The 11,378-nt window shown below is 43.2% G+C and overlaps 1 protein-coding gene across 2 annotated transcripts in view; it reads right to left on the bottom strand.

Moving 5' to 3' along the window:
- Positions 1 to 1,999, bottom strand: part of Plcb1 (phospholipase C beta 1) — a 648,366-nt gene extending 646,367 nt beyond the window's left edge. For both annotated transcript variants that reach the window (XM_051183312.1, XM_051183313.1), the window contains exon 1: positions 1,711 to 1,999. In XM_051183312.1, the coding sequence (XP_051039269.1) occupies positions 1,711 to 1,809 (99 nt within the window). In that variant the 5' untranslated portion in view covers positions 1,810 to 1,999. The remainder of the gene's footprint in view (positions 1 to 1,710) is intronic.
- Between the last annotated feature and the right edge of the window lie 9,379 nt (positions 2,000 to 11,378).

Raw genomic sequence — 11,378 nt, forward strand, 5'->3', positions numbered from 1 at the left:
CATGCAACACAAATCACCCACCTGGTTACCTATAGTCTTCCTGCTCGATGTGTTATTTCCTCACAAACCAGAATTCATGGAGGATTACTTAGTTTAAAAAACCACGAGTGTAAAGAATTCCAGAGGCTATGGCTGAAATTGCCCCCCCCCCCATTTCTTTACTCTGAGACTGCTCTCCTCTCCTCTCTCCTCGGTTCTCTCTTTACCATTCCCTCTCTTTCTCTGACCCACCATTTTATTAGCTGTTAAGTATGTCTAAATGGGCAAGAACATTTTACTTGTTGGACTGCACTTTCCTTTGTTTTCTTGACATAAAACAATTTTCTGTGTCTGGATTTATTGTTTGGATTCTATTCCATTTATAACAGCATCTGGCCCAATTACACTGGGACAGAATGGAGAAGCATGCAAAGCCCATGGTAAAGAAAGTGTGTTTACATCCTTGCATACATCTTTAATAACTGGCATGGGATTTCAAGGAGGCTGTGGCTGCAAGTTCAGTTTGCACTTCCAACTGGACAAAATATAGGCACAGATGCACTCAGCTAAGTAATTGGATTCACTACCTGGAATATTTAAATTGTTTTCAGACACTGAAAATTGGCTTAAGAAGATTAAAGTAAAATACCCGGGAGGATAACAGGCTGTAATTTACGAGGTGGGAAATCTTCTCAGTGAGAAGACCGGTTCATCCTCCTATAGCTGCCTCTAAGGAGAGATGTATTCATCATCAGGACTTGAATTTCTTTCAATCTTGACAGCTCTGGTTTATTCAGGTGAGTTGTTCTTACCAAACCCTTTGGATAACACCCAGGAAGCTAAATTGATAGTATATATAATGTGCATCCCATTCTCGTTTTCAGTAAGAATTCTGTAAGTGTTCTGATGGCAAGTAGGGTACAGAAAAAGGGAGAGATCATGGGAAATGAGGGATCTAGAGTGTGGGCTTAACAGTGGATCTGTCCTGTACAACTAAGGGTGCAAGTGGATCAGAGGGTGAAGTTAGGAGTCTATTTCCAAATGAAAACTTAACCAAGCTCAAAACCTAGCCCTCTCTGTGGGCCCATTCTGCACTCCTCAGACCTAACAGCCCCTCATTTGCTCTCTAACCCACCTCTAATGCGGCCCTTCCCAAGGCCCCTCACTCCTGAGTCAGGCGCTAAAGTTTGGCATCAACGACCACCTGTGGGCTGTATCGTTGTGGGTTTTTTGGTTTTGTTTTGTTTTGTTTTTTTTGCCGCGTGGCCAGCATGAAAATGCTCAAGGGTTAGCAGTAACCGCGAGGTTTTGGACATGGGTGATATGTATTCCTCCTGGAAAGAGGGCAAAGGAGGTAACAGGGCTCTTCAGCCAGCCGAGGGGTGTGCGCCTAGTTCTTTCCAGCGCTATCCAGCTGGTCCTAACTTCATGCTCTTTCCAAACTCTCAGGACCCGACACTGGGTAAAACCTATCCCTCCAGCTCTACTGGCCCCAAAGTCTTAAATCCCTCTGGAGGCACTGGCCAGTCCCGGCAAGGATGTCAACTCCAAACCCCCTAGGAGGAGAGTGCGCGCGAAGCTGTCACCCTCTGACACCCAGCCCAGCAGCTGGCAACCTGTGCGCCCCGGGCTGCCCGCGCCCGTTCCAGCGCCCCATTGCATAACGCGCCCCTCGCCCCACCCCCATGCAGCCCGCCTTCGGGTGCCCGGCCCGCGCCGCCCCTCACTTACATCATCCCACTTGACGAATTTGGTGCCCTTCTTGAGGCTGTCGGACACGCACACGGGCTTGAGTTGCAAGGCGTGCACTCCGGGCTGAGCCCCAGCCATCTGGGCTCATCGGGGTTCCGGGCAGCCCGGGCAAGCGCGGCGGGGATGGGGCGCGGAGCTCCGGGCACGGGCGGGCTCGGCTCTCGGCTCAGCAGGCTCTGGGCTCCGCTGCCCGCCGGCCTCCCGGCCTCTTGGCCTCCGCACCTCTGGCCCGCACCTTTCAGCAAGCGGGACGCGCGAGGGCCATGCCCCGGGCGGGACGCAGGGTCGAAAGCCCGCGGTGGCTGTGGTGCCTCGGAAGACGCAAAGGAGCAGAGCCGGGTAGTGCGAGCCGCCTGCCGCCGGATCCTGCTTGGCCGCCGCCTCGAAGCGCACCATTCAGCACATCCTCTGTGCCCAGAGGGAGCGCGCGAGTGACACGCTCCGGTCCCCTCCTCCCTCCGCTCCTCCCGCCCCTGCTCCGCCACCCTCGCTCGCGGTCCTCCTCCCCCAGCTCCCAGCCCAACTTTGAGCGCTGGGTCAGCGGCGGGAAGCAGGGACGCAGCGGCACCTCCCGGTTCCCGGGCCCCACTGCAGCCGACGCCTGCGCCACGCGCCCTCTGAGCATGCCCCGTGCCGGTGCCAGCACTGATGTTCCCGGGGCTTTACAGGGAACCTGGGTGCGAGCCTGGGTGGTGCCTTATTGGATCCTAACGTATAACAAAAGGAAAGGACAGGACATTAGAGAGAAATGGGGAGAGAGCGCTCGGCTTTCCTTTTCGCTGGTGCTCTCCAATCTTTTCGAAGAGAGGGTTATTATTTAGAGAGAGGAGAAGCTCTTCAGAGGTTTAGAACGGGAAGTCCATGGAAACCTTGCCCCGCCAGAAAGTTGGCAACCTGCTAGTCTGGATTGCCCGAAAACAGTGTTTTGAAAATTAAAAGTTCATCTGGGGGCAAGCACAGCTTTTATTTCCCAAAGAAGATGAAAGGTGCAGGGCGTGGGGAAGGGTGGGGTTTGGGGGTTATGTAGAAACATAGGTGCCAGGATGTCTTCACTCCAAAGGTTGATAATGTCAAGTACTTGAGAGGGTGGGGAACGACTGGAACCTTCATCCATCACAGGGGTGGAGGTGGGGGGCATAAGGTAATAAATCCACTTTAGAAAGTTATTTCTTACAAAGTTAAACATTTACTGATCACACAATCTAGAAAGTCTACTTCTAAATTTTTGCTCAAGAAAACAGAAAATATACTCACCCACACTTAACAAGCAACGTTAAAAGAAACTGACTAGAGAAATAAACTTCAGTGTGTTCCCCAAAATAGAATACTATCCCATTATGAGAAGGGACAGACACTCAAGAACATACCCAAGAACGTACAAAGATTAAGCTTAGTGATACGAGCCAAGCAAGAGTGGGCAACAAGAGGAGAATAGGCAAGGTATTCTGCAACCACAGAAAGATCAATCAGGTAAGTACCTGTGGCCAGGGGTATGCAAAGATTGACATAAAAGACAAACAGGGACCTTCTGAGAATGATGGAAACATTCCACATCTGTGTGTTTAGATTTGTCAAACCTCAAAGGACAAGACACATAAAATGAGTGAATTTTACTGTAATACAGATTACCATAAAGGCCAATTTTAGAAGAGAAGAAACGATATTAAAAAGAAGCTCCAGTGAAGTGGTTAGGAAGTCACAGCAACTCCACATGGTGGAAGGAGAGAAATGACTTCCCAAAGTTGCCCTCTGACCTACATACCTACACCATGGCACACTAGGGTATGTATGTGTGTAAAAAAGAAAAAATAGAAACATCACTGTCAATCTTTTTTTTTTTTTCCCTCCGTGTACTTAGTTCCCAGGTCTCTGTAGGCCAAAGCTTATGAACCCAGTCAAAAGACTACCAAATATACCTGGAAGGATAAGGAGGGTGCATCCCATAGCTAGATAACTTGCCTGATATGTCGAGAATCCTGGTGTGAATCCCAAATAACACTTAAATATATGTAGACAGGCAGATGACAGATTGATTATGATAGATAAGATGGATCACCAGCAATCCATCACTGGAGGCCTTGTCTTGTTCTTGGAGCAAGTTGCCACAGAAGGAAGGAAGGAAGGAAGGAAGGAAGGAAGGAAGGAAGGAAGGAAGGAAGGAAGGAAGGAAGGAAAAGAAGGAAGGAAGGAAGGAAGGAAGGAAGGAAGGAAGGAAGGAATTACAAGACTGTCCCGTTTTATTCTGTTCCTGCACTGCCAAAGTACAACAAGAACCTGCTACCCATAAGCCTTCAAAGTATGGCCCTGACCCACTAGTTACTTCACAGGAGGCAACACTCTCATGTTCACATTGTTCTTTATTGTCAAAAACTGAAATAAGTCTCTGCTGCCAGGATCCCAGACTTTCTCAATTATTCTTATAACACCCCACACTGGGTTGTTCTGCTCCAGGCTGGTCTTTTCTTTTTTCTCCATCAATTATTTGATCGTCCACTAAAATAATTATTGAGAAGAAAGCTTTACCTGTTGGAGTGCCTTAGGAAGTCAAGATTGACCTTGGCTATCCCCTAAAATGGACTCTAGAGAAACCTCAAGACAACACACTGAGCTGAACACTTCCCAGACACTCCATAATGGAATCCTTTCTATCTGTCAGCATCTCCACCATCTTAAAAAGCAGACCCTCAATTGTTTAGCTGGCAACCACACTTAGTGAATGAATTACGAAACCAAAATCACTCTATTTCCCTCAATTGGCCTTTATCTCTAACTGGTGAAGAGGGTACAAAAAAAGGCAAATTTTACCAATAAGGTGAAGATTGGGTGCTTCTGAGGGAAATTTCTCATATTTATATCTCCTCTCCTCCTCCTCTCCTTGCTCCCTTCCCCCTCTTCCTACTTTCTCAGCACTGAATGGAAAGATATAGAAAGATGCAAAAATGGAAAATATTGTTTCTTCCTGGACTCCTTAATTCTCTAAACTATCTCTAAACTTTTTAATCTGTGTAATAATACATAAGTTTACTGGTTAATCTTTAGGTAATCTTAGCTGACATGACATATAAAATAAATAATCCCTTATAATGGTTAGTTTTTATAGTCAGCAAAACCTACAATCACTTGGTCAGACAATCTCCACTAAGTAGTCATTTACATCAGGTTGGCCTGTAGGCACATCTGTAAGAAATTGCCTCCATTGTTAACTGATGTAGACCCAGCCCACTGTAGGCAGTACCATTCCCTAGGCTGTGTCCTGAACTGTATGAGTGGGAAAAGGTAACTACAAGCAAGAAAACAAGCAAGAAAGCAAGGATTTATTCACTGTTCTCATTCTCAGGTGTGGATGTGATTTGATTAACTGCTTATGTTCTGCCTCGATTTTCCCAAAATGCTGGACTATGTTTTAGGTCACAGAGCTAGGAACTGATACCCCCCCCCAGGAATTCTGATGTTATAATCCTGATTTAATACACAGATTTAGGTATTTGTCTCTGTTTTTAACACACACATACACACACACACACACACACACACACACACACACACACACGCACGCAGACACAAAGCACATGCATGCAAATATTTCAAATTCCCTAGAAGCTGTATTTTGGCACTGAGGGTTGCTACCTGGAAAGGATATAAGTTTGACATGAGTAATGTCTCTTAGTAGTCAGTTACACCAACTACTAACTGTGTGAACATGAGAATATGGTTAGTCCTTCTAAATGAAATATGCTGATATAGTTTTATTTGTAATAGCCAGCGCTTGGAAAAAATCTCGATGTCCCTCAACCAAAGTTTGGATCAAGAAAATGTAGTACATTTACACAATGAAGCATTGCTCAACTGTTAAAAAAATGACATTATGAAATTAGAAGGCAAATGGATAAAACTAGACAATAAAATCATCCTGTGTGAGGTAACCTAGACCCAGAAAGACAAATATGGTATGTACTCACTCATACGTGAATATTAGCTATAAAGTAAAGGATAACCATGCTACAATCCACAAACCCAGAAAGACTAGGTAACAAGGAGGTTTCAAGGGGCAACACCTAGATCTCCCTGGGAAGAGAAAATACAAAGAAGAGAGTTCTGAGTGGCTCTTGGTGGGGATGGGAAAATGAAAGATCACGTGGAGGTGGGGGAGAGTGTCAGAGGAGCAGAGTACTGAAAGAGACTACTGAAAGCGGGAGTATTTCAGGGTCAAGTAAAAACCTGGCCCAAGGGAACCTCCCAGTAATCTACAAGGATGACCCCAGCTAAGACTCTTGGCAAGAGTAGATACTGAAAAGTAGACTTACCTGGCCATCTCCTGTGACCAGGCAAGACTTCAAATGGAGGGAGTGGGATACCAACCCAGCCACATAACCTTCAACCTACAATCTGTCTTGCCTATAGGATATATTGGGGTTAGGGTGGCCTAGACATTGAGAGAATAGCCAACCAATGACTGGCCTAGCCTACAACCCATGCTAGAAGAATAATCTTATGTGGTAGAATATTATTTTAAGGTGTGTAACATTTGTTTATGCTCTGGGACATTGGTTTAACAATGTAAAGATTGTTGCTTTTATTTATGCTGCATTTGTTTAACTCTGGGAAGCTGTGATTCTTTGCCTGTCTAAAGCACTTGATCAGCTAACAAAGAGCTGAACAGCCAATAGCAAAGCAGGAGAGGAAAGGATAGGTGGGGCTAGTAGTCAGAGAGTATAAATAGGAGAAACAAGAAACCAGAGGAGCAACTATGGAACAAGGAGGGGACTCTGGGGCCAGCCCCATAGCCAGCCATGGAATAAGAGTGAAAGTAAGGTATACAGAAATAGAGAAGGATAAAATCCTAGAGGCAAAAGGTAGATGGGTTAATTTAAGAAAAGCTGGCAAGAAACAGGACAAGCTAATGCCAGCCATTTATAAATAATAATAGACCTTGTGTTATTTATTTGCTAGCTGGGTGGCAGGCCCTCCTCAAAAGAGCCAAAAAGAACAAAAGAATAAAAGAGTAAAAATCTAAAAACTATAAGCCCACCCCTGACACTGCCTGTAGTACACCCAGCTAGGTGACCCAGAGACCTGGGATAAAATCAAACGCAATTAGAGGGGGAAAAAATATCAATGTAATTATGCCCAATGACACTCTGCTATATTCACAGATAGGCACTTAGCCCAATTGTCATCAGAGAGGCTTCTTCATTCATCAGCTGATGGAAATAGATGCAGATCCACAGCCAAACATTAGGTGAAGCTAGGGGAATCCTGCTGAAGAAGAGGAGAAAGGATTGCAGGAGCCAGAGTAGACAGGGACAGCACAAGAGGACTCACAGAATTGACTAACCTGGGCTCACAGAGACTGAACCAACAACCAGGGAGTCTTCAGGGGATTTACCTAGGGACTCTGCATATATGTTACCATTGTGCAGCTTGATCTTATTGTGGGACTGCTAAAAGTGGCAACAGGGACTGTCTACAACTCCTTTACAGGACTTTAGAACCCTACTCCTCACACTGGGTTGTTTTGCCCGGCCATAATACAAGAGAAGATCCTTAGTCTTACTGCAAACTTGATATGCCTGAATTGTGGGAGTGGGAACAGGGGACAGTTGTGGGGAAAAGAATGATAGGAGAGGAAGTAGGGGATATTGTGACCAGTATGTAAAAGGAGGGGAGGAAGGAAAGGAAGGGAGAGAGGGAGGGAGGGTGGAAGGAAGGAAGGAAGGAAGGAAGGAAGGAAGGAAGGAAGGAGGAGGAGGAAAAGAAGAAAAGAAGAAGAAGAAACAAGTTAATAATGATGGTGAGGGCTAACCACGTTCCTGGTATTTTCAATGATTTAATCCTCATACTAACCCTATAAACTGTGTTTCTGTTAGTCTCTTTATTTTATACTTGAGGAAATTTAGTCAAAGAAAGAGGGAATGGTTACCCCAAATTTTCAGCCCAGTAAATGAGAGAGCCAAAGTCCAAACCTGGGGAGTTTGGCCCTAGATAACAATCACCACAATAATCTATCTTGAAAGGGTAATTACAATGACCAAATACAACCATGTGTGTGAAGTTCCTGCTACGTACCATCAATCAGTAGTAGTTAACATACTTAAAATTATTCTAAAATTATAATAAATTGCCTCTATGTGCCCTAAAATAACCGAGTCTTCAAAATAGTACCCTAATTCTGTGGTCTGTGATTTAGGCAGCTCCGTTTTGGCATTGATTGTAGAAACTTTAATCAGATTCATGTTCATCTCTAACCTTCTAGAAAAGCTCTATTCCCTCATGAATAAATGAGTTCTAATTGCAGCTAAGCATCAGTGTTCCTCTGACCTTGTCTTTTCTGAAAGAATGAAGGAATAGGAAGAAAACCACATGAGTCCGGCTTTGTAATGACCACATCTGGGCCATAGTAGAAGCTCCCATTCATGTTGTTCCCCTGTTCTCTGTTTACATGCCTGGCAGGGATGGATATGATCCCCACAGCAACTTTGGGAGTCATCTACTGAAGAAGGTAGAGCTACTGTTAGCCAGAGTCCCTTAACAGCTCTGTGCAAGGGCACTCTGATGGCTTACTCATTTGTCCAGTACAGTGATGTAAATAAGAAATATATTTAGAGTGTTTGAGCCAAAAATTAAATGTCATTGGCATCATGATTATAATTATACACCACACTAATAGCAGAGATGAGGCTTACATATCTTAGATGGTAAATAAGAAAATATGACCCTGATGCCATTGCTTGCCAAGTTCTGACTCAGTGAGCACTGTTATCCAGTGAAATATGGAAATGGGCAGAGCCCCAAAGAAGACAACATGGAATTATCACCAGCACATGGAAGGGATCCATATTTTCCCTTTCCTGCAGGCACTTACTTGAACCCTTTCTTTAAAGCAAAATACACTTCCTTAAATTCTATTACACAAAAGAAAAGAAAAGTAATACTGGTAGTGATGTTACAAAAAACAATGGCATTTTTTTTTCTTCTTGAAAAATGACCTTAAGTTTATTTAAGCATTGCTTTACCCTTCATTTAAAGCAAAGGCTTTCATTGAAACTGGCTGATTGCCTTAAACACAATTCCAAAAAAAGAATTTTGAAGCTCACATCCAAAAATATTTAAGGAGAGACACTCAGCAGGTTCTGGATTTCACAGAAAATATGGGTGTTCAGGGAGGAAGGCTGCAGACAGAATGTCTCTTGCTGGGAGGGAATGTCCCTATCTCCTTCTCTCCCTGCTATCTCTGTCCCATGGATGGAGGGAAATAGACCCAATGCACAATCTCCATGAGTCAGTTTCTCTCCAAGACATGGATCATCCATGTCCATAAAAATAAATAGCACACTTGCTTATTGCTTCAAATGAAAGCAGCAAGTCTGGGGTCTCCAGTGACAGGGATTTCACTCTATTTCCGTGCTTTTGGATGGTATGAATGAATTCAGTTTCTTCCCCCAAAAAGGTTTGTCTTATGCTTGGCTTGTAGTGAATTATTTTCTAAGTTAAGCTGAAACTAAATTCTATATTTCTGTACATTCTTTCCCATCATCTACAAAGATTTCAGTTGTAGTTACTGATGTGGTATCAGCTAAAAGATACAGGAATCATTCACTAGTATTTTTCCAAGATTTTAACAAAGTTCAGCATGACCATGCTCAGCATCAGGACTTCCCTAACATTGCCTCATTCAGCACCTTAAGAACTAAAAGAAAACTTTGCAAGTAATTGTAGTACTTAAACCTACAGAATGGTCAGCAGAGTGGCTAGTCCAAGAGGTTCTGCTGGAAATCTCTATCTACTGTCCAGTACCCCTGTTCTCTTAGTGTCTAGAAGTAGTAGGACTCCCATCTAACTCAGAGTCAATTTGCCTCACTTACCTTCCCATTTCTTCCTGCTGCCTGGGATGTAGGCTTGATGGAGCATACACTGCTCATGAAACACCTTGAGGAATTTGACAATTCTAGTCAGTATAGAATCCTGGATCAATTAGATTTAAATACGAAAATAAAAAGTTTTTGTCACATTTAAACCCATCCAATTTGGAAGGGTTTGTTGTTGTTGTTGCTGTTGCTGTTGAGCAGAATGAATCCTTGCTGATATAGATAGTTCTGCTGGTACTGTCTCCATATGAGAGGGTTTCAAGGAGAATGTTCCACAGGCTTATAAATCTTTATACCTGGTTCTCAGTTGGCAGAACTTTTGGGGAAGGATTTAGGTGGGCCTTGTCGGAGGAAGTGTGTCACTGGGGTGAAATTTGAGGTTTTCAAAGATTTGTACATTCTCAGCGTGCTTTCTGCCTCTTCCTTGAAGATCAAGATGTGTACTCTGGGTTGATCCTGCCACATGCCTTTGCTCAGCTGTGGAGAACTCTACCGCTCTGAAACCATAAACCCAATTAAATGCTTGCTTTTTATAAGTTGCCTTAGTCATGGTGTTTTGCTACAGCAATAGGAAAGCAATTTAGGCACTACAAGCTCTCTAACTGCCTTTCAATGCTCTTGTCAGCAGATTGGGGAAAATATCTTTTGGTTTATTGCCATGTGTTTTGCAGGGTTCTGGTACTGATGAAATTGATGTTTTTGAGTCATGTTACTTTGAAATCTCCTTTCCCTGTTTCCCCCAGGATCATGACAGAAGCACTGGTTTTCACAGAGAAGAACTGTACTTAAAACATGTATGAGCATGGATCATGAGGGAGCTAGCATAGTGATACATCTTATTTCAAATGATTCCCAATTCCTCTGTAGCAGCTACATAATTACAGTGCATATCACCACTTATGTCAGTCTGCCATGATTTATAGAACTGTGAAGTCTCACTTTTTCTCACTTGAATATCTTTTTTAGATTAATATTGATATCATGTATGCTAGGGACTTAACAGGCAAGACTTTGACCAATTTCATTTTTCCCTTAACTAAATAGTGCAACTCAAATTGTCTTCTATCATCCCTCTGATTTTAAAGACCAAAATAGGTGAAGAATCTGTCACTGCTGATCCAGTTTTTTTGCAACCTCAAAAAGGGGTACTAGGAAGCTGATCCTACATTCCAAACAGCTGGACAAAACAGCCCTACAGACTACAGCTAGGATATCTGAATCTTCTTCGAATCCCCCAAGACAGTGCCCCTTACCAGCAGGAAGTAGTTTGGAAAGAACGACGCCCAAATTCCCAAATATTGTGTATAAATGTTTGTTTTCATTTAATTGGACTTTGTTATATAAAATTAAATAAAAAAATAAATTAAAAAAAGGGGGTACTAGGTTTACAGTTTAAATCACTAAATTTTGAAACAATTATCTTAGGATTTTTATTGCTGTGATTGTGCTACAAATAGAAAAATAACTTGGGCTGGGTGGTTATGGTACATGCCTTTGATTCCAGCACTTGGGAGGCAGAGGCAGGAGAATCTCTGTGAGCTCAAGAACAGCCTGGTCTACAAGAGCTAGTTCCAGAACAGCCTCCAAAACCACAGAGAAACCCTGTCTTGAAAAACCATAAAAAAAAAAAAAAAAAAAAAAAAGCAAAAGAAAAAGAAAGAAAGAAAAAAAGAAAAACAAACAAAATCCCAAACTTAAATATGAAGATACACAAAATATTTAGACCAAAAAGGCTAAAAGGAAAATAAGTGTTTTAAAAATAATTAGTTGCTGTTTTGCACT

This window comes from Phodopus roborovskii, unplaced genomic scaffold, assembly GCF_943737965.1.
Source record: "Phodopus roborovskii unplaced genomic scaffold, PHOROB, whole genome shotgun sequence".
Classification (NCBI taxonomy): domain Eukaryota; kingdom Metazoa; phylum Chordata; class Mammalia; order Rodentia; family Cricetidae; genus Phodopus; species Phodopus roborovskii.